The following is a 26,493-nucleotide window of genomic DNA, read 5'->3' as shown; positions in this document are numbered from 1 at the left end:
TTTTAATATCTTTACATTTTACGCTGGTACTTTTTTTTGCTATGGTGTTGAGTGAAAATGACTTAGTTTGATTAAAGTCATCGTTTTCGACTGGACGTCTACGTCGTTGTTTGGAACTTGGCAATCTAATGGAAGAGAATATGTACAAAGAATGAAAAAAAGTTGAAATAACAAACCCATCTATTTAAATTGTTTTGAGTATGCAAAGCCGTGCGCACTTCTGAAGTGTGCAAGTGAATGCGTCTATGTCTAAGAGCATATAACCCCATTCTCTCTATCTCTAGTTCAGAGAAATGATGCAAACTGACTTAAGTTTTTAGATACGAAAAAAAGTACCACTTTATACGAAATTGCCTTTACATCAACAGCAATATGTGTTTTTTTTCATTGGTTTTTGTTGGTGATGTTGGTTGCCACAACCACACACTTTGGTTGCTGGCTAGTGAATGCCAGTGTGTAAGATTGATGTTGTAACACGCATGTGGTTATTGCCACCGTTATTATTATTATACGTGCCATACATTGCATATTACCTCTCAGACAGGCTTTCACACGACATGAATTCTCTCCTCTCTCTCTCTCTCTCACACACACACACCTAACTCATTCTCTCACTTGTTTTCTCTGTGGATTCTACCGCATTCCCCGTAGCCCATGTGTATTTCACGTTAATATTCATTTGAGTGCGCGCGCGAGTGCCAGAGAGTGAGATGCCTTTTCAGTTACGCACAAACATTACTTATTCATAAAAAATGAAAATTGTTTGATGGAAAAGTAACAACGATGACGACGACGACGACGTCGACGACGACGACGATGAAAGAGAAAAGAATGAAGATACAAGCAGAATACACAGAAATAAAGTAAAAAAGAAAACTTGCTCATCAAAGATGACGAGAGAGTGGGACATGAGCTCAAAAAAGAAGAAGTAGATTTTTTCGAATGAAAAAGTTCAACATCTTTAGTTAATATCAGACGTTTTGTTGGTTGGATGAGCTTTTCTAACAACATACTGGTGGCTTGACAATGAATTACAGTGGCGGTGGCGTTGATCTTAAAAATGTAGCAACGAAAAAGAAGACAGATTATTCGGTATCGTGTCAAACGATGATGACGACTGTATCGACAAAGAAGGTGTACAAAACATACACAAAATATTCGAGTATGTGTCATATGTTTGAACCTTACCAATTCATACCCACAGACACTCTTGACAGAGTTTGATAAGAATCGAAAAAAAATCACTTTTACGTCGCATCTATTCCGGCAAATGTTTCAATTTCATCTTCATCAACACTTTCAGTGCTTGTGCCTCGTTTTCGAATTTTATTCTCTCGACCAATCAAATTGCATTCACTTAAGCTAAAACATCTTTTAAACTTATCCCTGATAAATCGCATCCGTTCGAAATAGACGGCACCATTTTCAGATGGCGATTACTCTGGATTTTTGTTGTTTTTCGTGGATTAGTTGCTTCATACACGTAATGTGCTGATAAAACTGAAAGCCGCTATGTCATTATCGATGCAAAAATGTCATATGTGTGTTTGTGTGTTTTGAGTGTAACTCAAAATGCCATTTGCTCGCATAAGATGCATCGAAAATAAATCACAAAAAGCTGAAACGAATAAAAAAACGTATACTCGGATACTATACATATACACTTGATACGCTGTTGAGCACACACCTTTCATGTTCATATGTAGTCATAAGTTATAACTCATAAGTAACTATTAATAGTTGACAGCACTTCTGAATCAAGTGAATATACATAAAATTGAAAAGGATTTCCTTGTCGCATTTGTTGCCGCCTTAATAACAAATAACTTGCACCTTTTTGTGAGCGCTCAGATGGGACACTCAAAATTCAAGATTGATGAGTGTTGAAAACATGTAAAAAAAACCATACAATGTGCTAATTTCATTTCAACTGAACTTTTTCTCTTCATAGAAGAAATTCAGTTTTGCACGCTCACACACACAGAGAGTGGATATTTTTACCGATGTTAAAACTACTCTGAAAAGTTCAAACAGCATTTCCACCGTCGTCACCTCGTTGTATTCAATTTTGATTCAAATGTTAAAAGATTTTGATACAAAATCCGGAAAATTGCGAAACACATTGTCTTCGTTGATTTTTAACGGTGTGTATGTGTGCGTTTCGTAGTACATCATCGAAACAAAAGGGTGCATTTCCATTTTACTTATATAATCAAAGTTTCAACTAGCTTTTTATGGTTTTCAAAGTGTGCGTTTTTATGGCACAATTTTCAACATCTCAACATTTGATAGAAAGAACGAACGCCAAAATAAAAAAGGCCACACGGACGAATTCATATTCATTCGATCATTTACTGTGTTCCGGTTGCGTCGATTCAATTTAATGCGCATAAAATTACCAAAGTTGCGTCATAATAATAAAAATCAAAATTGTTTTCATTGTTCGGAAGGGAGATAAATGGAGGCTAAAAAGAACCACAGTACATTGTGTATTAATTTTCATTGATTGGCTTTGGAGCAACATCATGTTCATTGTATACATATGGATGTGCATTCATTTGACCTCTTTCATTCGATTTGCCGAGCTCGAGGCTAGAACCTGGTTCTTTTTTCGAGAGTACGCGAATGAACTCGTATTACGGGGAACGAATTTTTTTCCTCTTCTTCTTCTCGCATTATTCACATTAATGTTTACGTACAGTGTACCGTGACGTAATAGAATATATCAATTTTTATGTTATATTAAACACTCTAGGCTGTACATTGGTGTCTTCTTTGTTGCCAGTGCCAATACGAATATTGGCTAGTTAAACAACTTGAATCGAGTAACGACAGAAGCAGTAACGAGCCAATGCTTAAGAATATGGCAAACAAAGTAACGTAAAATAGCCGATTTTTGGGAAAGCTATAAAAACCGCCCCAAAAATAATAACATAATAACGGCATTTCAATGCGTTTTTCGATTTAGAGCTTGAACTCTCGACGTTTGTGTTACTTCCTGTGCCATGATCAAAACCATTTGAAGCACGTTAGTGTTTCTTTCTCTTCTCCCTTTTCCTCTACATAACTCGTTCAATCGTTTATACACACATATATTAAATTTTGCGAATCAAACACGCATCTTGCATATGCTATAGTTTTCAACAATAAATATATCGATGATGGTGTATTGTGTCCATAATAGTATTGAATGTCTCGAAAGAGGAAAAAAAACGAGAAAAAGGGAAAAAAGCACAGCCACCACCAACACATTCACATCAATGAGATGTGGGTAATAAAGTTTCTTGCACATAGCAGTGCTATAGCTCGCATAATACCAATCTCATCGAAGTCAGTCAATGTTTCGGGCCAAACGGAAAATCCGAACTGATCTACTCAAACACACATAACCTACCCACCGAAAATGAATTTGACACAACGGTTGCAAACGGGATAGAGAGAGAGAGAGAGAGAGAGAGAGAGAGAGAGAGAACGAGCGCAACGAGAATGAATAAAAAGAATAACGCACAGCATGCCGAAAGCAGTAAATAGAATGTGTAGTAAAACGATGAAGGTTCAACGAAGAAATTTTTTTTTACTCCAATTTCGTTAAGTAAAGAAAAGCCTTTTCAATCTTGAATTCGGCCATAAATTCAAATTATTTTCCAATATTATCTGTTATGCTTTGGTTATATAGGAGGGATTATCTGATCAAATTTATTTATTTTCATGTTATTCAGTCTTCTTTTACTCTCCGTTGTTGTTTTGTCTCTTTTCGAAAGCATCTATTTTGCTTGCGCTAGCAATCTCTTGTTCACTCTGTCTATCTTAACCATTTCACCGATTCAAATTTGATTCTCGCGCATTTCGATATGCTTATGGTGCTATGTCTGATTTGCTTTGGGGCGGTTGCTGTTTGCTGAAGAAACAAGAAAAGCGAAATAGAAGAAAGTGGTTGACTTTTTCATCACTTCTGTCACCATTATATTGCTTCGTCTCTCCCCTTTTGTTCCTTCGTGCACATTATTTTTATTGTAGAAAATATGTTCGATTCTATCCTACAATCTATTCTTTTCTATTTGCTTCTCAATGTAAATTGGTTTTTACACATCGAGCGATTTTTTGTCGCCACCGTCATTCTACTTACTTTGCTCTTCCACTTCTTCACACATACACACCGGATTTCTTTTAAATTGACACCATCATCATTCAATTTTAGTGATTTCTTTCAATGAACTTTTTATTTATGGTTTTTCCTGTAATGGTTTTCAGTGCCATTCAAGTGGTCGCATTTTTTCTTCCTTGTCACCAGAAAAACCAAACAACAAACACACGGCGACCAAACCACTTTATTTTAACCTTGATTCAATCTAAGCACAATACATCACTTGCGCCTTAAAAATAGGTGAATGTGTGTCTCAAGTGTATCGTTGTGGCCATTGAACGAACTGAATATCAACAAAAAGATCCAATGATAAACAATATAATAACTATTTCGATGGAAACGATAAAGATCACGAATATAATGGTGCGTATATAAAACCGCTGAGAAAACTGTAATCAATGCATTGCACGCAAAATAACCTCCCATAATACTTTTCATTCTATCTCCGTCTCTTTCGTGGGGATTGTGTTTTCTTCATTGAACAAAAAAAAAAAGAACCAAATTTCGTAACATACATTTTTAGATGTATTGTATAAACAGCCGGAAATATCTGCGAATGACAGGATAACCATTGCATCCTGGTTTCGTTGAAGCTGAGCGAGTTCGTGAATGATATTTTGCTGTAGCCGAATTGCACGATGAATGCGTGATGCTTCTATACTATGTTTTATTTTAGCGCAACAAAGAATGTTGACAACAATGTTGTACCAATCTAGAAAAGAAAGTAAATAAAGCACCCAAAAAGCCGAAACGGACGAAAAATGAAAAGAACGAACATTTCGTAAAGTTTTCAGCAGCCCTTCATACAATTGATATATGTATGCGTGCGCTTGCTTTCTCTAGTGTATCTATTGAAAGTAATAGTGCCTAACAATAGATCCGGAACGATGGCACCGGCATTTTTATTTATTATATATTATATTCTGATGTCGAATTTTGTTTTCGCCAATCCAAGATTGTTGTGACATTTTTCTCTTTCATTCTCCGCTCGTATTCTATAAATATGGTGGTTTTTGTGTTCACGTCGGCAACTTTTCACTCTATTTTACTGTCATGAATTACTGGCTGAACTAGTCCATTGTTCGCACAGAAACTGTCATTGGATCTCAGCATCAAACGAGCGCTCGTGCTTTATGTTTATCATCATTTTTGTGTTGATTTCAAACTGAAAATAGAAAATAAAAGAATGTGGTAGGAAACTTGGGTTGGGCAAAAAGAATTCAGTTTCGGGCGAATTGTTGTAATGTGACATTTCTAGTATTTCCTTCATTTTCGTCTTCTAACCGTAACGAAAACAACCAAAATGATGATTTCAATCCTACAGCAAATACGAAGTTAAACACATAAACCCATAACCAAAAATTTGTAGAAGCTACAACATTCGAAACAGAATTTTAACAGCTCGGGAGTATATTTATAGAGATAGATAAGGGGGATAGAAATAAATAGGAATTATACTATTCCGAGAATTTTTGCATGTATGTCTGTATTTGTGTCCCGAAAAACTTGAAAATTCAATTGTTTCCGCATTTCGGATATTCCGTATGCGAAAAGCTTATTAATTAAACAAAACATCACTTTGTACATACATCTCAAATATACACATTAAAAAATGCCCCCACATAAAGTAGTAAAGTATCAATTCAGAGTAAAATTTCAATTGATTTCCATTGGTATTATGTTCATGCATAAAAATCAAGCAGACATGAAGCATTTTCCGTACAAGCCCCGAAGCTACAATATTGTCAAATAATTTGACTGAAAATTGTATTATTTGGATTTATTTCAACAAACGAACGAACACGCAAACAAAAATACTCTTCACTCTGGGAATAGGTCCAATAAGAAACTCGTTTGCGTACACAGACACACTTGAGAGTCGAACGCAATTGAATTCATATGACGATAAACAATATGATCTTTTGAAATGCATTGGAACTTTAGATTTTGGAAAATCTCTCTCCACTTTTCTTTCACTCTCTTTCTCCCTCTTTCTACGTCTCAATGAAAATTTTTGAATGCACATTCACCATGGTTATCTATAGATAAGTCAAACATTTCATGAGTAGCAATTTGACCACAAAATTTCCGATTTTCAGAATTTCCGAACATAATTAAACAAACAAATTACAAAGCATTTTGTGAGTGAGCGAACAAGCCTGTGAGAGATAATGTTGTGAGATGTATCTCGTTTGCTTAGATCTACATAAAATAAATAGCTTCACATATTGCTTGTTCGTTATACGCTGTGAGCAATGATGATGACGACAATGACAAAAGGAAAATTCGAATTTAATGTGAATTGTTTGTTGAAAATATCGAAACGTATGAAATGTGAATGATGTAACCACAAATCGATGTAAATAATATTATTCATTGTCTTTGTGCCATTTCAGCTTCATGAATGCTAGTTTTCTCTTTTCGTTAGCTATTTCATTCTATCTGCTCGCATTGACCAAATATTGGATACGATGAACGATCTGAAATATGTCGTAATTTCAATTTGACCGAGAGTATTTGGTCGGTCGGTCGATGGATATTGGGTGTTCAATGCAAAAACGCACACGCATTCAACTGCTCTTTTTCTCTTTCTCAGTGTCTATATAATTTTATTGGGGTTTTTTTCGGATCCTGAAAAACTTTTGGCTTTGGTTTTCTGTTACACTTCCTTTTTAAATGGTTTTTATTACGTCGAAATGCTGTGTTATGTGGATACATTAGTGGCATATACAGATTCATGCGATTGAAAAAGTGTGTGTGTGTGTGTGCTGTGTGTATTTTATTTACTATTATTCTAATGCTACAATTGTGGCCCGTTAAAGTTCAACTATTGCAAATGTGTGAGTGTGTTCAATTGCAGCAATTTCCATTTTGACAAACTCAGCACTTTTTCTCCCAGAAATAGATAGTTCTAGAGATAGTTTCAATTGGTGTTATTGTTGTTACTGTTACTTACCAGTGATCCTAGACCTTTCATATTTTGCAAATGGAATGTACTGCGTTTGGTAAAAGTTCTATTGAAACGTTTTGTTTCTTTCTTGTCTCTTTCGATTTCGGGCGCTCTTTTCACTTCTAAATTGTTTATATCATTCAGCTCCATTTCCAGTTCGATTACTTTTAGCCATATTATGAATAATCAAAACATTAACCAGATTTATCAATGAACCAATTGTTCATTTACGAATAAACAAAACATTTTTCACTCTAAATTTGACGATTTTTTTTTTAGCTTTTTGACAATATTCACCTGAATCGAACACTAACATCTGATTTAGTTTACAAAGTCTCTGGGATGCACATTGTGAACCCAACAATAACTACTAATAAATATATTCGCTTAAGGTCAAATGGCAACCTATTCTCTCTTTTGAACAAAAACGGTTTCTTTAAACGGTGAACCCGTCACTGTATATTAAATTCGTTTGATATCAAATTTGTTAACATTAAAATGGAAAATTGATGTTGACTTGCGGAATTTTCACTTTGAAGAATTCTATTAAAAAAAGATACTAGAAAAAAAGAAGTTAAACGTGATTTTCTTATATTGATATAGGTCAAAATAAAAATTTAGCTTACACAAAAAACGATGAAACACATTCAATTTGCATTGCATTGAAGACGATGACGAATGGTGGAACAGATGAAAAATTCATTATAAAAGGTTTTTTTCTTGTACCCGGAATTTATGCGCATCCCACATTTATTGATTCTTCTCATGATTTTACACTGTGTTGAAATTAGTTTCTCATCTCTCGTTCTTTGTGTGCCTAACTTCAAAGAGATTGAGCATTTTCTGTAAATATTCAATGCTAATTTAAGTTGAACGGTCGTCATATTCAATGCTAATTATTATTTTTCGCTGACTTTTAATCATTTCACTGATCAACATCAGAATCAAAGTGATTTTGACAACTTTTCGCACCAACGCTTTGTTTTTTTCATGCTCATAAATTGTAACAGACTTTGATTCGATTAACTAATGACTTTATCCTCATATATTTTTGTAGGTTTTTCGGCCGTAATACCGGGTTTTCCAAGATATTCTGTGCTAGGTGATCGTTCGCAGGGCGTGTACAATTTGCGAATATCAAACGCATCACTGGAAGACGATGCCGAATATCAGTGTCAAGTTGGACCAGCCAAATTTAATTCAGCTATTCGCGCCAATGCTAAATTAACTGTGATATGTAAGTACCTTACCAATTGTATCCTGTCGACAGGCTAACATTTTATTTCTCATTCATAATTCAATTATATAATTATCAACTTTTTGGGTTCTCTGTCTATGTGTGTGTGTGCATGCGTGCGCCAAACTCGATTGCAACTATGCACTAAATTGGCGCACTATGACAAATTTGCATTTAGCTTTTCAGTTCGTTTTCATGTTTTTTTCTTGTATTTTATTTTTCGTATTCGCCTTTTCATTTTCGTCTCTGTGTGCCGGTCTCGCGTTTTCAGAATATTCGGTGTCTAGCACCCGTTTTTGGGTCAGTCTACTTTCACAGCCCTATCTGGCCAATTGAAATCTATTTAATGGAAAGTTTCAGTCAAAACTTGCCTGCACACTCACTAGTTTCAGTCATCGAGTACAATGCAATGCGGTCGTTTGTTAAAAAATAGCGGAGAAATATTTGTGAGCGTTTGAGAGAGATAGAGTGAGTGGAAAACACTTTTTTTACGATTTGTATGTGTGTGTGAAGTGTGGTGCCGAGCAGAAATTCACTTTGATTGTATATACGAAATACTTTTAGGGATGTTTTCATCGCATTCCAAAATATTCACGCTATGGATCAAACTGTGCACAAGTTGTTTCTCGCGAATACGGTAACAACGAATTCGAAATCGTACAGAGAATAAAAAGTGAAAATTCAGATAGATGAAATATGAAACAAGACATACACACACACATACATACACCGAACAACAACAACAGGAGCAAAAAACCGAATTACATGGAATGATGAAGTTTGCAACCATATTTGCATTTAAGCAATGCTACTCACGGCTGAACTGTGGTGTGCACACAGAGCAAAAGTACTTCTGCATTTACCGGTGTTTTTTTCTTCTTTCATTACTTCACGAGTGTAGCATGTATATTCGTTGACGGCAAACTATTTTTACTTTGAAAGAATATTTTCGCTAGTTTTTGGGCACTTTTTTTTACAGTGTTACATTTTTTGCGCTTTATCTCGATCCGAAAGTCATTCATTACTTTTGTCAAAGCCCAAATGGGTTTGAGCTTTCATTCTCTTTCATTCTATTGCTCTTGTTCGGAACATGGTTTTCATGTTTTTTAAGCTGAAAATGGCATCACCACTTTCAAAGCGCTCATACATTCCTTAAATGCTAAACAAATAGCAAGATGCAAACGAATACAACCAACAACCTCGAAAAAGAAATACACAAATGAATTTAGCAAATATTGTTGCGTTTGAAACGCATTCATACACCCGGTGTGGCTGTGATCGTACCGACAACATACTTTGCATCAGTACAGCAAATGTACAAAGAAATAAACTTGTATACGCATTTCATGCTGAAATTTGAATTCAGTATGTAACACAAAAACTACCTTAAATAATGCTACGAATGGTTTTTCGCATGTTTTTCTCTATGCGTTCGTTTCTTTTTCACTTATTCCGGTGGAGAAAAAAAAAACATCACCCAAATGAATTTCCGCATTACATGAGAGAACATGGAAACTCATGGGTTTTGCATCTCTCGGCTGCACACATACATATATGCGCGCACCCGCGCTTATCCACGTTCAACAAATATATAAAAATATATTTAAAATAACGTTAACAACCCTTATTCAAGTTCGTTCCATATTTTTTGTACTGTATCTCGAAACTTCTTTGGCGCGTACTTTGTTTATGCCGCTTAAATTTCTTGTACCTACATTCTCCCTCTCTATTTCTCATTCGCAACATATATTGAAGGGAAAATAGTGAACATACTAGACATAAACCCGACAAGAATTCCTATCAAAATATGAATTTTTATGGGTTTCTTCTAATATGGAAACATTTTGATTGGAAACCTTCGGAACACAAATAATAAAATATGTTTTGTTTCAACTCAAAATATTTGATAGAGGGAAACCTTATTTAGTCATATTTTGGCCGGAATTGTTTAGTCAGTTATTAGTTTTACTTCTTGTGTGTATAACATTCAACACTTAACCCATTTCAATTGGATGCCAATTTTAATATTATTTCTTATTCGTCTTGCAAAATATGCAAGCATATCGACAATGGCATACGTGCACATGCTCAATATAGCTTAAACTGTCTTTCTCGCACATATTGCTTGCACCCTGATCTAACATAAGCCGAATCGATGCATATGCATTTTTTTACAACACATATTGGCATACAGTTTTGCACCATAGCCATTTCTCATTCGGTTTTTATTCATTTATTATAAATTTGTTACTTCAACAATTAAATTATTTATCGTTTTTTATAAATAATAATGAGTTCATTTTTGTTGTTGTTGTTTTTCGCAAAATTGATTCAATCTGAAATCTTTCAATCAACAAGAGCTTAACGACAATTAAACAGCACATCTCACAGGAAACTACGCTCTATTTATACTAGTTGATTGCAAAGTTTTATAAAATACTACTTTTGCCGTTCAATCGAGAAAGTTTTTATTTTCAAAAAGAGGAAAAGACAAAATTTTAAAAGCACTTGTTCTTCACTTACTTTGTAAAACAATGCGTTGCATAAGCAAAAATGAATTAAACACATAGTTTGAGAATAAGAGGAAGAAAAGAAGAGAGAGAGAGAGAGAAAGAGTCGAGAACTTGCAAACACAACGAAAAATTAAACATTATTCTATGTTAATGTCGAAACATAAATCATAAGCAAAGCACGACGTGTGCGGTGTTCTCTGTATCATATATTATTTAGGAAAGACGCGATACTTTTCAATTTTATATTGTTTGATAAATTACTATCAAGGTGTATGAGAATGCAAAACACACTCAACACGCTAAACAGTTGAGAATATACCGTCTCTTTCTCTCTCTCTTCGTCTGTCTCTTTTTCTTGAGCTCTCTTTTCACTTCATGTTCACTTTGTCGGTTTTGGTTTCGTTCTTTTACGTGGAAGATGCAGTTAAAATGAAACAAAAATATAAAAGCGAGTTTCATGCTTAGAAGTACAAGTAAGCGATGAGCATGGCAATGGAAAGAGATGAAAATGAAATAAAATAGAACAAGTCATGCTAAATCCATGCGCAAGATGAGTTATTTCTTAAAGTACATGCTTTATAATGGCGGCTCTGGAATAAGGCGAATGTTACCCTTCACCGCCGAAATGTAAAAGACAATTCTCGAAAATAGAAATGTAGTTAAATTTAATATTTGCATCGATGGAATGGTACAGATACGTTTTGAAAGCCAAATGAATGGCACACTTACGATTGCAAAGGACCATTAATGTGGTATACTTTGGCAGATGAAGTCCACCGATTCGAAAGTAACCACACAATACATATACAATCAGTATACATTCGTAGCTATATTCAAGGCACGCATTTAAATGTGTTGACATTTGGCAAAAATATCAAAAGAAAGAAAATAAAATAGAATTTCTCTTATATGTGTTTGGCACATTTGTGTGTGTGTGTGGCTTTCATCTTTAATACACACAATTCGAACCTCAAACATATATCGACCACCAAGCATTACTGTCGAAAACTTCGGAGTATTGTGCATATGGTACAGATTGAAATTTCGAAAAATTTAATAAAAGGAACAGATTCGTCTTCTACTGCGACGCATGCTGCTGCTATTGAGCCACACAGTTATGGATAAAAGAAAAAAGAGCGAAGCAGCAGCAATGAAGATCACATACATCTACTATATATATAATGAAAACGAATTAAAAGAAATATTTATATGTAAATGTTCTTGGTATATGATTGCAAATTATAAATTCCATTCTCGTGTGCAACGTCTGCTCTTTTTTAGCTCTCACACCATCACAATTTAGTTGCATGGGCTGCTTGAGACGGCCAACACTCACACATACAGAGATAAAACTGGCTTTAATAGTCATTTGCAAAGTAATAAATTGTCAACATTTTGTGCACAAGCCCACAAGTAAAACGTACATCATTGTTTCGCTTCTTTCGAATAAGTTATACACAGCGTCATGCAAGAAAAAGAGAGGAAGCACGCGAGAGAGAATTAAATGTTGGAATACATGTTTGGGCTCTGTGTGCATTGCCGAAGAATGCTGAATTTAATTGTATACTCGTATTTTTCAAATTCCCATCTCATTTTCGTGTCGGCCGGAATCGTTTACGTTTGTCGCATAGCCTTAAAAATACAGTCGACATTTTCGAAATTCTCAACTAACGCTTCATATCACAAATAGTGTAAAATGTGTACCATAAGCTTTTGTTCCCTCCATTCATTCTCAGTATACTTTCTTTCGGTTGTGTAAAGAAAATGAAATTTAAAAATTGACCATAAGAATGTCAATAAATTCAATTTTTTATATTCATTTTCTTCCAAGTTGCAACATGTGTTTTTGCAACATTGCAAAATTGAGATTTTTTCTGCCTTTATCAGATATCGCCATTCATTACCTTGATTTAAGTCAAGGTAATTGGTTTGATTACATCATTTCACTAAAATATAATTTACGATCGATCGACAGAGGGAGAGAGAGGTGTTTCTATTGCAAAAGTATCCAAAGCCATTGAAGCACAATTTCAAGTACTAACTCATTAAAATTAATAGTATTTGTGTTATTGTGCTTGCACTCTCATGTGTCTTTGTATCGTTGTGTGTGTGTGATTGCGTATACGCATAGCAAGAACTATACTTTTAGTACGTTGCATTCATTTTTGTCACTTAATAAAATTTATGAATTACCATAAAAAGAAATTATTAAATGACTTTTAAGGCTGGCACTACTATAGCGGTGAGTAGTTTTATTCAAATTCTGCCCCTTCGCATTTATGCGATGTCATTAAGGTTAATAAAAATGTTTTGTCGTTGTTTTCGGTAGAATTGAATTAAGATCAAAGGAATCTTGGTATTCGTGTGCACAAAGTGCAATTTTCATCATATAACCTACAAATCAGACCAAAAATGAAGAGTAATAATCAAATTCTTCGTCGCATTTTCAGCGTAGGTTCTTCGTTCTGTGCATCCAAAAGAGAGACAAAAAAAATGTAACAACAACAACAACAATAGCAAAGCGGAGGGATGAATGCACACGAAAAAGTAAATTATAGAAATTCTGTATATTTCATCGCTTCAAGTATGCATGATGATTTTGTGTTTCGCATGCAAAATGGAGAGAGAGAGAGAGAGAGAGAGAGAGAGTAAGCGAACGAACATGAGTGCAACGTTCAAAAAGTGCATTGAAAACAAACTAGCTGGAAATAAAAAAAATTATAGTAAAATAGTTGAAAGTATTCGCGTCTGGTTGCTTGGAAATTCAGCTGAGCGTATGCAATGCATTTTGTGTGTAATACACACATATACGTGATTCACCACCAACAAATGCACACACAGAAAGAACGAACGAAGTACTGAATCCAACAGAAAAACCACATAGCAAATGAAATATTTCACGATTCTATTTAATTCTCTCGTTTCTTTCCGTTCGCTTGCGCTCTCCGATTTTCTCTCTCTCTCTTCTTTCTCTTTTTCGTTCTCGTTCTCAATCACATTCTCTTTCGTTCCCGCTCGTCTCATCCTTTAACAGTGTACTCGCTCAATTTTTCCGTTTTTCGAATTCGCAAATGGGTTCGCATGAAAGATCGTATATTTTCTTTACATTCGGTTAAGATTTATAGTTTTATGAAAGAGCATGTTCCTTCTTTCTCATTCCATTTGCATCGAATTTTCTTTCTCTCTTTCTCTCGTCTATTTCAACATTAGCGTACAAAATGTACAATGTGCGTATTCAAGTACATAAAATAGAAACACAGAAAATGTTGGAATATTTCATATTATATAATAAAATCTAATAGCATCGAATTTGTGTTTTCTCCGTTCACAATTGCAAAAGCGATATCTGTTGCGGGCCACCGAGCTCATCATCCTCGCTATCAGCGCCAAAATTCATTTTGCATGGCGCTCGTGATGACGAGAACAAGCACAACCATTGAGAAAACAACGTTAACGTTACGTCCCCCCCAAAAAAAAACGACGATGGCGATGATGACAACAACAGATTTAACGATTCAGATTGAAATGCATCCGAATTCAGAGATTTCCACAATAACCACGCATTGTTTACATATTTATATGGCAATGCATATTGATTGATACAGAAACTTGTTTCGCATAATTTAAAAAACTGAATCAAATGAGATAGATAGAAGATCATTTATGAATGCTTGATTTTATGTTATACAGAATAAATAAATTCACTTTTATCAAATAAATAGAAAGAGATTCACCGGAAATACATTCTTAATATGAAAATGCATAAATTTATATGCGATGGACTTTAAATGTCAGATTCAATTGGTAGATTCTGTGAATTCATTGAACCAAACAATGGACAAAAACATGAGATTATCTTCCATTCCTCACCAGAAAAACAGACATCGAAAATAAATCTAAAACCACCTATTGGTACAGACATTTTCCAAAGACACTGAACTATAAAGTTTCTGGAGAAAAACTTTCACCCATTCTATCGCTTTCTCGCAAACGAACATTACATACGTGAAGAATACGTGAGCAACGTTACGATTTTCGTGTATGTACGCAATGTGCCAGTGAGTGAGTGAGAGGGAGAGAAAGAGAGAGACGGTGAACGAGTGCGAAGGCATTTTTTCTCTCTCGAAAAAGAGAGATGAGGTGGCTGCGTATACACGACTCAGCCAAAAGTACAATGAGCTTATGGTAATGGCATATTTGATATAATCAGAAGTGCATTTTGAAGTTTTTGCGTGCTGCACATACACACATACACAAAATATGGTCTTTCTCAATAAATGTTGTTCGAGCAGCATGCGTACCATTCTCCCATTACCACATTGAGCAATGAAACAATACAAACTCACATTCATCCTTCGTTGAAAGTTAGAAAAGGACGAAAAATACGTCTATGTATATGCTTTGTGTGCGTTACAAAGGGAGTAGAATTATTGGAGTGGTTATATTAATACACCCACACCCACATACACAAAAAATGTGTAAAATTTAACTTCTACTAAATTTGAAAAGTAATTTTGCAAGTTTTTCATTTTTATTTGACTTACGACTATGAGGTAAAATATGCACAATTACACAGTCGCACAACATACAATGCCAGTGCAAGCGGAAAAGAGGAAAATAGAACGATGCCAATGACAAAAGCCTTTTGAATGTTCAACCAACTAACACGCGTAGTACCTCGTTCATCCTCTCAAAACATAAAAAACTAACTTTATGTTTGCTACGTTTGCTGAAAAAGTAAAAAAAAAAGTACGAAAGTAAAAAAAAAAAACAAATGAAAAACGCAAAACTACTTCAATTACAAGGGCGTATTATATGAGTGGCCACGTTATGTTGTAGGTTGTGTATTCAGACTTTGATTAGAAGAAATAGTATCCCTTCCCTGTCTCTCTCCCTTTCAAAAATGGGAAAATTCTCTTTATTTTGAAACTTCTGATTTGGGAATTCAACACATGAAATCAAGCAAATTCTGATCATTATTAGTCTATTTTATGGTTAAAATCATCAAAGCTATTAGAAAATTTCAAAGCAAAAGAAACATGTTGCCATACAAACGATGAACGAGAGACGATCAAAATAAAAATCGAATAAACACAAAGCATACTGAATTCTAAAATTCAAGTATGCAATGTGCATATGTCAGCAAAATAAACGCAATAGAGTGAAGAGAGAAAGAATGAATGAAAGAAGAAACAAATGAACAACAATAGTTTGAGTTGGAAAAGCACTAACATAATTTTTTACCGAAAAACTTTTCCTCTCTGTCAATTCTCTGGGCTCAACTCTCTTTCTGTGTTTAACTATATTTCCAAAGCAAGTGGAAGAAACAAAGCGCAGAAAACTAGCCGCTCGTCTCGAAAAATGAACACACACAGATTTAAATAATAGCATATATATATATAGATATATTTGATGCAATATATATGGAAAATAAGAGAATGCACGGGCACACATACACCGAATGGGTGGACGAAAAAGAAGTTAAAGAAGAAGTATAGTAAAAGATGAAAAATTCGATATACCGTAAAATAACATCCGAAATATTTGCTCACTTCGCACAAAATGAAGTAGACTCACAACGTTCACATCCATTAGAAGTTCAACATTTTTCGAAACTTGACGGAGTTCGGTGCAAACAATAGTTGGAAGATAGCGTAATATAAATGTTCAATCGTATACACTGGCACATACGCTTTTTATTTTATTACTATTGTTATTATTTTTCGCTTCGTTAAATGGAAGAAATGTAATGCGGCTTGTTTTATTCTAAGCTCTCCTATTATTTAAAGAAAGTATTATCAACATACAGTCAACATTTAAGAATGCTAATTGAAAATGCTAAAAAATTAACTTTATATTGATTGGGGTTCAACTGTACATTTTGAAAATTGGCCGAATGAGAGAAATAAATCCAATTCATTCACCTTAATGTTCAGTTGCTTCAAATCAAAGCGGACTCAATGAATTTAAACTTCAATGTAAAATATTTCGATTAAATGAAATAGAAAATAATTGTGAAATGTCCTCAGTGAACAAAAATATTTGCTCGATTTCATTTGATAGCCGAATTGTAATGAAATATCATTTGTTGTGTACTTTGTCTGTAGATAAATATCATTGAACGAAGTCAAATCGTATAGTTTGCATTCTCAGCTCAGTTCTCACATTCATATGAGATAAAAACAAATGACTGGAGTTGTGTGGGTTTGTGTGTAGTGAAAGCACACTTAACACCGATAACGCTTGAGTGTGAGAAAGAGTGAGAATGACTGAACGAAAGCACAAAATTGATTGGTCGTATGGGATTATTTGAGTAAAACTACAAATGAAATAATACATTCATTCTCTATTCGACATATGCATGGAGGATGAATAAAAGTGGAAATACGAAATTGTTTATTCAGCTCAATTTCGGGAATCGATTTCGAATATCTGTTGAAAAACCTCAAGTGTTTATTCTATTTTCAAATATTTTCTAACAAATAGACAGCCCTCTCTCTCTCTCAAACAAACACACACACACATAGAGACATGCTCTCATCTCTAGAGCGTAAAAAAGTGGCCAAAAGATGAAAAACACAAGAAGAAAGAAAATATGTGTACGAACTAAATGAATAAAATTGTTGTTAGTATAAGCATGAGATAAAATGGCGCATCAATTTCAAAAGGAGCATCAAATTTTCGAAGTTGGAATGGCAAGTTTCTGGAACCGAGTGCAAATATTACAAATGCTTTCAAATTTATTGAAAATGTTACGCTTGTGCGATTTGATGTTTGCTTAAGTGATGATAGTTGTTTGTATTCCTGTATGTGCCTTTGAATGTTCGATCGTTTGTGTGTGTGTGGATGTGTTAACGCCGAGCACGACATGTGGTAGGCGCTATCGTGGTGGTGTTTCAATAAAATTGTCCACTGGGACCATTTTGAAAGTCATCTCTCACATGATAGCTTAAGCAAAGCTAACCCACCCGCACACATGTACCACAATCTTCAATATCTTTCTCACAGTTCGAGAAGAAATATTACATTTAATTTTCCCCTTTGAGCTCTCTACACATAGTTAGAAATATTCTAATCTTATTTCCACATCCAACGGAAAAACGAAACGCCACTGATGGTGGCGCGATCAACATTTCATAATGCATCCATAAATCTCGTTGGCCAACAACATATATAATATGTAGAACATTTATTTGTATTTTCCAGATCTTTGATTTAAACCAAAGTTTTACCTCCTGTTCTTGACGTATAAAGTTTAAGACTTTTAATAAAAAAGCCACAAAGTAATAAATCACAACAACAACAAAAAACCAAAAACACAAGCCATTTAATGAGTTTATGAATTGCTTCAACTGCAAGTGAGTGAGTGAGTTAGTGTGTGCGTGGAAACAAAACGGCCAGTCGGTTGGCAAAATTGCTCAATGATTTTTGATATTCATATATGTGCGTATGTGTGTGTATAATAATAAATATGCCATTAACAAAGTAGTTTTCCATTTTACACGAGTTCAGTGCATAAAAAAGTGGAAGGGATAAAATCGTGATGCCATACAAAAGGAGAAACTTTACAATGATGACACATGAAACATGGCAAACGAAGTTTTTACATCTCTCACTCGTTCAGAGCTTTGCTGCTACTTCTGCTATTCTTTCGATGGTATGCCTTGTTCATGTCGATTTTGTCCCTTTTGGATTTGGTTTTCTGTGCGCCATTTTCCTTGTTCGCTATACATGTTTTTTCCTCTCTCTCTCTCTCTATCTCTCTCTCTCTCTCTCTCTCTTCTCGTTGCGTTTTGTTTCATATTCAGCATTTGTTGATGATTTTGCTTCCGTTTCCCAGGCGTTTTTCATTCGCCATGGTTTATTTATGCAATCTCGTCGGGGATGTCTGTTAGCTTTGTTATGAATTTTTCTTTGTTTAAGCCCCAACACACACTAAACATTCCATTCGCATTGATGTTAGCATGGTTTTCCATATCAAATATGACTAAAATGATGCGCACACCACCATTCATACATACCATTTTCTATTACATATTTTAAAATTAAACTGTTTGATATGTTGAATACCGCATACACATGAAGCGCAAAAATATTAAAGCGAGAGAGAGAGAGAGAGAGAGAGAGAGAGAGAGAGAGAGAGAAATACAACAACAACGAATATATAAAGATGAAGGTAAAAAGTTCAAACTACTGCTCATCGTGAATTTTGCATAAGTTAAATGCGATAGATACATTTGATGCTATTGTGTATCGAAATACTATCGGTGTTACGATGGTGGTTCGTGTGTGTGCAATACAAAACGACGATAGCAGATAGAAAATAAAAGAGAAACATTGCAAAGCGAAGAATGAAGGAAGAAGAAAAAAATTCTTAAGAAAATGAACAACATGGAATGAAAAATGCCAACAAAATTATTATGGAAAGTTGTGTGCTGTCGAACCGCGTCTGTAAAATGAGACAGAATGCGTTCCACACAAGCCTGTGCAAAAATGTGTATGATATATAACTACCACAACCCCCTCCCCCCTACACACCGAATGATTTGGACCGAAAATGCGATGCAGATTATAGAGATCTCTCGCTAAACTATTCAGTATTTGATATTTCACGTATTTTTCATCTCGACATTATGATTATTATCATCATCCGTGAATGTTAGTGCATTTTTAGTAGTTTTTTTGCCTGCTACATACTTTTTTGCAGATTCTCTGAATTTCGTGTCGATGACAACAGGAATATGCATTTGGTTTTATTTTCTTTGTGCTCATGCTTGTATCTTGATGCCATGGCACATTTTGTGGCAAATGAAAAAGGGTTAGCGGAGAAAGGAACAACAGCAGAGGTAGCATAACGCTTAAATATGATACTCAACGACGAACCAAAGATTAAATAAATGATTCAATTGCTTTATAAAGTCATCTCGAATATTATGTTGTTGTTGATGATTTTTTTTTCACTTTCTGTGAAGTCGAGCAAAAAGGTTCGAACAATAATCAAGTTGACGAGCAATGCCTCTGTTCGTCTGGTAATGAAGAAAATGTGTGCTAAAGTTGCCGATAGGCAAGACCTGGAAAACCACTTAATGTCTATATTATTGGAACATTGACAACTGTATGGAAGTGTGCTTACCGCACATCAATGGAAATTCTTGTATTTTCCCCCATTTTCTAGTTAAAAGTTTGTCAATGGAAAATTGTCGGTTGTTGTCATCATCATCACCATCACGGCGTATGGTTTCAGTTTGTTTTTGTTCACTGTTTCTGAGTATCTCGAATAAAAAACGTAGAACTACAGCAACAACACACCTAAGTTAAGACGGTGGATCATTTTAACTTGATTATACAGCAGCACTGTACCGTTTGTTCAAATACAAAATGTAAATAAATTCCATGAAATGCATTTTTGTTTCGTCTCACTTATTCGCTGACTCGATGTGTGCTTTATTTTTCTATATCGGTGGCATAATGTCGTTCGTGTATGTTCATGGTAACATGCATATGTCAACAATATTGATAGCTCCAATTTTTAACCTTCTTTAACCACTCATAGACACGGGGTTGGATTTATGTAACTTTTCATTGTTAATTTTAATTTAAATTCGCGAGAACAATGCATAGATTCCTGATTTCTTATAAGAAATTCTTAATCATTTTCAACTAGATTTTCAACGAAATTATACTTCAAGTCGACTTCATTTTATTTTGTACGTTTATTTATTAAAGTGGATGCTAAAAAATAGCATTGTCTCGGCCATACACGTCTGTATCATACAAAATATGGCTCGACCAATCTTGTATAATAACATAAAATAAATAGGTGTAATTGTTCACATGAATTGTAGCAGTGACGTTCGAGACCAAATTCTACAATGATAATGCGTGCACAAGTATTGCACCACCACACACGTATATTCTCAAGTCCATTGTGACAAAAGGAGATTTGAAATCATTATCTTATGTTCTCTTGCATTTTAGATGTGTTTGCAGTGTGCGCTCTATGAGGTAATATTAACTTTTTGGGTAATTGGCAACAGAAACCAAAAAAGCCTGAATCTCACTCTAATCTCGTCGAGACAAGAGATACCGTTTCCCTTATTGAGGAAAAGGTCTACGTGCATGTATGTGTATGTGTTTGCGTCATATGGTGCTTTGAATGTTGGTAGCTGTTCTAATGTGGCAACTGCCAAAATTCAACAAACGCATTAGATTTATGTGCTGTCTGCCGTGCCGTCGGTTACGGTCGAAATAATCTTGCACAGTGCAAAACGGCAAATGCATATATGTACATAATGCATAAATATTAGTTTGGCAGAAAGCCGTCTATGTCATCTTCGGACTTTTTGGAATTCAATGAGAGCATTGCATACACCGGAAAATGGTCTAATTCTCTTACTTTACAATGACGAACACTGACATTTACTTGGGTTTGTATACATGCTTGTTTTGGCACTGCTGCTGCTGTTCCTGCAACCAAGTGCAATTCCGATATCTCATCTCTATGAAACGGCATATCCTCCCTTTTGGCTGTAATTGTCAAGTTAAATATGCAACGGCTGGATTTAGTGGAAAAGCCCTTTTAGCTAATACTGTTACATCAATCGAAAATGGCTGGCTCTTTTTGGATTTGTTTTGGCCTTTGTGTGCGAGTGTTCGTGAAAAAAGGAGAGTGGGATTTTAAGCCATTCGCATACACATGACATCAATGAATATTTTCTGGTCTCTTATTACTTTATGCATTTGATAATGCATGAAAGTACTTCTCTACTAGTTTTGCCTATTACATGAGATACAATGTGTTGTAAATGCATGTACGCATTCCATGACGATTTTTTTTCCACAAGAATCGAACAATGGGCACAAATTCATAGACCTGGCTCACTCTTCTCTGCGTTGAATGCTGAATTCATTCACTTCTAAATTTGAGAAAATGGTCCAAATGTGAAATGAAAATAAGTTCACTGCCATCCTAGATTATAATCGTTTTCAGGGCATTTTCTTTATAGATGCGAAAATAACATTTGAAAGCGGTTTCAAACCACATTTTAACACTAAAAGGCTTTGTGGCAATATACATCGAATATTTAGCCGCCGGAAAACAACAACAACAAAAATTGAATTTCTCAATTCCAATGAAATTTCTTTGAAAGTTATGGATTTTCTTCCGTGTTAAATCACTTTTTCGCTTTCGCTTGCCTTGTACTATAATGCCCAATACCTAGCAATTCAGGCATAAGTGAACATGAACTGACTCTGGGCCATTAAAAATCCCATTCAACTGTTCATTAACAGAAACACCTCATTGTTTGTGTGAGGAAAGAGAGAGAAAGAAGGAGAGAGATTCGAACCAAAATCGGCTCATGTTTTCAATTTCGGTCTCACTCATATTATACACTAGTTTTGTACGCTTCTTACCGGCAACAATGCTTCAATTCGAGTATTCAAGGTTTATTATTTTTGATTGTGACTTTAGTCTGTGCGGCATATGTATGTGTTCACTTTAAAAGTAAATAATTTTAACGTACCATATTTTACTACACATTGAATCATCCTGGCTATAGAACACGCCGTGAGTTTGCACTCAATGAAAACAGAAAAACACATTGGCTTATTGCAAGAAACGAATATGAGAATGGTGAGTTTTAAAGTGAATGCGGAATGTGATGGAATTTCGTGTATGCTTTTGTGGTTGTGTGCAGCACAGCGATGAAATGTAAACACGCACATACAACACATTTTGAGGAAATGTTCAAATTCATGGGTTAGTTGTTGTTTCCTCTTTCCTCTTGGTTATGTGAATGTGTTTGTGTGTGTGCTGTATGCTGTATGCTGTGTTGTATGTGTGTGTGTTGATTATTTTCTCGTTCGATTATAATTTTTGTTTATCCAAACACCGTTGTAATCGACTTTGTCCTCATTCTCTCTGTCGTTTGGGTTGGGATGCTTAAAAGATAGTTGCAGTTGTTTATTTTCTATTCAGCGTGTCGCTATTCATACACTGTGTGTGCAAGACAACGCACTTATAAACATACATACGAACAGGATATTGTCAAAAATAAACAGAAATGAATGCGCACACTTTAGAATGAAAAGTTTGCATGGTACAGATAATAGCCGTGGCTCATATTTAAAACAAATTCAAATTCAGCCAACATCTTCAAACACACGTGTGTGCCGAGACACACAAACATATACAGTACAATAAGGAGAGAAAAACGACTACCACAACAACATCAACAGAAATATCTCAGGCTATCAAAGAAAACAAGAAAAGCATTTGCAATTTTCAAGCGAAAACCCCTTTGCTCTCTTAGTCTGCATAGAAGACATGCACATAAAATACAAACCATAATTGCACATTCGCACTCATATATAGGAGTTCATGTTGCCATACACACACGAATACCTCTGAAAATGATTATTTATGCCATTCACAAAACCATATCTAATGTGTATCTACACGTAGTTAATGTTAATAACGTTGGTTTTTCCTTCCTCTCACATGCACATCTCCGCATGCATTGCATCCCACCTCACTTTCTATCTACTTGTGTTTTTGTGTCGTTCGCTATTATTTTTATCATTATTTTTACTGGCCGATCTTTTCGCTATGGCGCTTTTCAAATGGTGCACTTTCAAAGACTTTGAGAAGAGAGAAGGAGAAAAAGTGGGTCTTCATCGGATTGTATACGCTTATGAGTGTTTGTATATTATACAATATATTTATGGAGCTTGATTGTGCATAGCTATTTGCGGTTGGATCACAAAAGTGCCGAAAGGTGTTATTCTGTCATTAAGAATGATAACACTTTGGGTTGGAGAGCACGTATCACATGTATAAATACGGAATACACACGTCTAGTACACAAGAACCATATTAAAAATATACACTAAAAAAAATGTAACAGTGCAGTTGACTGCAGTCATCACACACTCCTCTTTTTTCTTGTCCTCCTTCCATTGGACAACTGAAAGAGTCCAACTGAACACTTTTGAATTTATTCATTGCAAATGACAAACGTGTGTATGTATTCACGATACAGAAAAATCTTGTTCAAATACACGTGTACACATTTTACTATACTTGAAGTTAGATGAAGAAAATCTCTCTCTATCTCTGGTTCAAGATTTTTGCCATTCTCTTTCGTTCTCCACCATATTAAACACACACTTACTAAATGATGAGTGACATTGGAATAAACCCTCGTGAAAATCATTTTGACTAGCATCCAAAACTTCGAAAAGAAATTATCGTCTTGATTTTACTTTGGATAAGTTCAAAAAATGAGTTCCACACTTTAAAAAGGCGACCCACTCTAAGTCCAACAATAGTCATTCAATCAATATATTTTCATAAGGGAAGTCAAAGCTCTATATAGAAAAAGAGAATGTGAATGCTGGTTTTAAAGTTGAATTCCATTTATCACTCCCATATTTCAATTTTAACCCGAATCATGCTCATTTTCTTTTCAACGCACTATTTTTGAACATATTTTCCATGCAACACTGAATTTCACCCAATTTGGATTCCGATAGACTTCTGGTGTGTTTTTTTTAAATCTTCAATGTGAAATTTGTTTCTTGACTTCGGGTCATTTTCTTCAATTGATCAAAATTAATGAAATGAAGAAGCTTATTATGAGGATGTGTAAAACTACGTGAAAAATGATTTTCATTAATAAAAGAAAAAAAATCATTTTGTATACTATACGATAGCTATATGTACATTCGGGTCAATTTGGGTTAAATAACTAATGCATTTCAATGGTTGTGTCCAAGTGTGAAACGGAAACCTCATCCAATGTGAATCAATTAATCGAATAAGGATGTGTGTGTGCCAAATACTCTAGAAAGTGAACCCATAATGCACAATCCAGAAAAACGGTAACTATGTTTATCTACTTATCGCGTCAAATCATTATTACCATTACACACTCATCATCATTATTCAAATGAAATTAAAACATTCTACCATGTAAATTAATACGATTTACTATTCTCACTCTTTTACCATGTGTGCGGGTGTGTGCTCGATTTATAGCTGAAATCAGTCTTTACGAATTAATTATGTGTGCTCTTGTATTCATGAGCTTTTCTTCTGTACATGAATATCGCAAGTATAAAACAATAAACTGTGCGAGAGAATAGCCCAGTAAGCTTCAAAAGCCATGGAAAACGAGGTGTAACAAGTTCATTTGTGATTAATTTTAACCATTCACTTAGTTTGTGTGTGCGCGCGATAAAATTTGAAGGAGTACAAAAAACATATTGTAATAAATGTAATTTGTTTATTTTCCATTTGCATGTGGTATGTCATAATATGAATTGTGGTTTAAAGTGAGATGTTCATTTAAACTTTAACAATGCGCTAAAGTCATCAATTGATGAAAAAAAGAGAAAAAGAATCGGTTCTGTAGCAATGCAAATGGTTTATTTCTGTTTAGATCTAAAATTCCGATTATGTGGCATCTTTTGTGATGACTCTCGGCATGGTTAGGCCATTTTGATGTTGTCTACTGACTGTTTGTATGTGTCTTTTGTTCTAATGGCTCACTTCGATTGTAGTTATTCCATGTAATACGCTTGTGTGCGTATGGAAAACGAAATATGTACACATGGTATGCCAATAAGTAATTTACATGTCTATGACATCACTTTGATACATTTCATATTTTCGGGTTTGGGTGTTGTTTTCTCAGCGTTAATATGCTGCAACAGCAGGTATAAAACGCAATTTTGATGAATATGTTCGAACCGACGTTAAGGAATATGCGATGTAATGCCATTTGCAATTAGACGCGAACATAATTGACACACACACACACACACACACACACACACACACACTGATATTCAACTGCATGTTACATAATGGCTGCAGTTACATTTAATAGCATAATATACGATTTAAGATGATCTCAAAATGTTTTCAGTGTAAGTTCAGAGCCAAATTCTATCTCTTTTTCTCTGTGTCTCGAATTCAAATTGAACGAACGCAAATGAGATACAATTATGTGCCGTTTTATCTTCAGCTCTTTCGCATTCGAAAGATTCACTTAAAAAATAACGATTCCATACCTAGTTTCATACACATCAAATCTATCATTATTGGTGTGTTCGCGCGAGAAACAAAATGAGCGCTTGTTAAAACTTTAACTTGTACGATGTGTACATCATAGCGTTCGTTTATTGCACCATAAACAAATACATGTCATACATGTATTTGTACACATTTACCTGACGAACGAACGCACGCAATGAGTGTCCCAGTCTTGAATGAAAGCCAATATGCCAACCATATCAAATGAACGAACGAACGGCGACGTTTTGAATGATTGAAAGAGCACGCGAATACAGGCGCACGCTCGTGCGCTATCAACAACTAAAAGGTTGCTTTTCACGTTGAAATTTACTGAGAATGCGTGTACGTTCGCATGGTTTTATATCAGTATACGCACATTAATTATATTGAATTGAATGCGTAACATCAGTAGCAGTTGAAGCATCAACAGCCGTAATTTTACTAACATGCAAAAGCGATATCGACCATAATATCGTGCTTCGAATTTATATAGATCGTGTTGCCGCACACGAAACTGCAAAATAGCATACACCAAACACATTCCCTTGCATCATGACTCAAAATTGG

At 34.9% G+C, this 26,493-nt stretch overlaps 1 protein-coding gene across 6 annotated transcripts in view; it reads left to right on the top strand.

Annotated features, from left to right (window-relative positions):
* LOC116352131 (nephrin) overlaps positions 1-26,493 on the top strand; it is a 380,040-nt gene that overhangs the window by 267,346 nt on the left and 86,201 nt on the right. For all 6 annotated transcript variants that reach the window (XM_031784450.1, XM_031784446.1, XM_031784452.1 and 3 more), the window contains one exon: positions 8,152-8,331. In XM_031784450.1, the coding sequence (XP_031640310.1) occupies positions 8,152-8,331 (180 nt within the window). The remainder of the gene's footprint in view (positions 1-8,151; positions 8,332-26,493) is intronic.

Source organism: Contarinia nasturtii, unplaced genomic scaffold (genome assembly GCF_009176525.2).
Source record: "Contarinia nasturtii isolate CC-2019 unplaced genomic scaffold, AAFC_CNas_1.1 Cnas_scaffold_187, whole genome shotgun sequence".
NCBI classification, from domain to species: domain Eukaryota; kingdom Metazoa; phylum Arthropoda; class Insecta; order Diptera; family Cecidomyiidae; genus Contarinia; species Contarinia nasturtii.
This window is presented reverse-complemented; position numbering and strand designations above follow the sequence as displayed.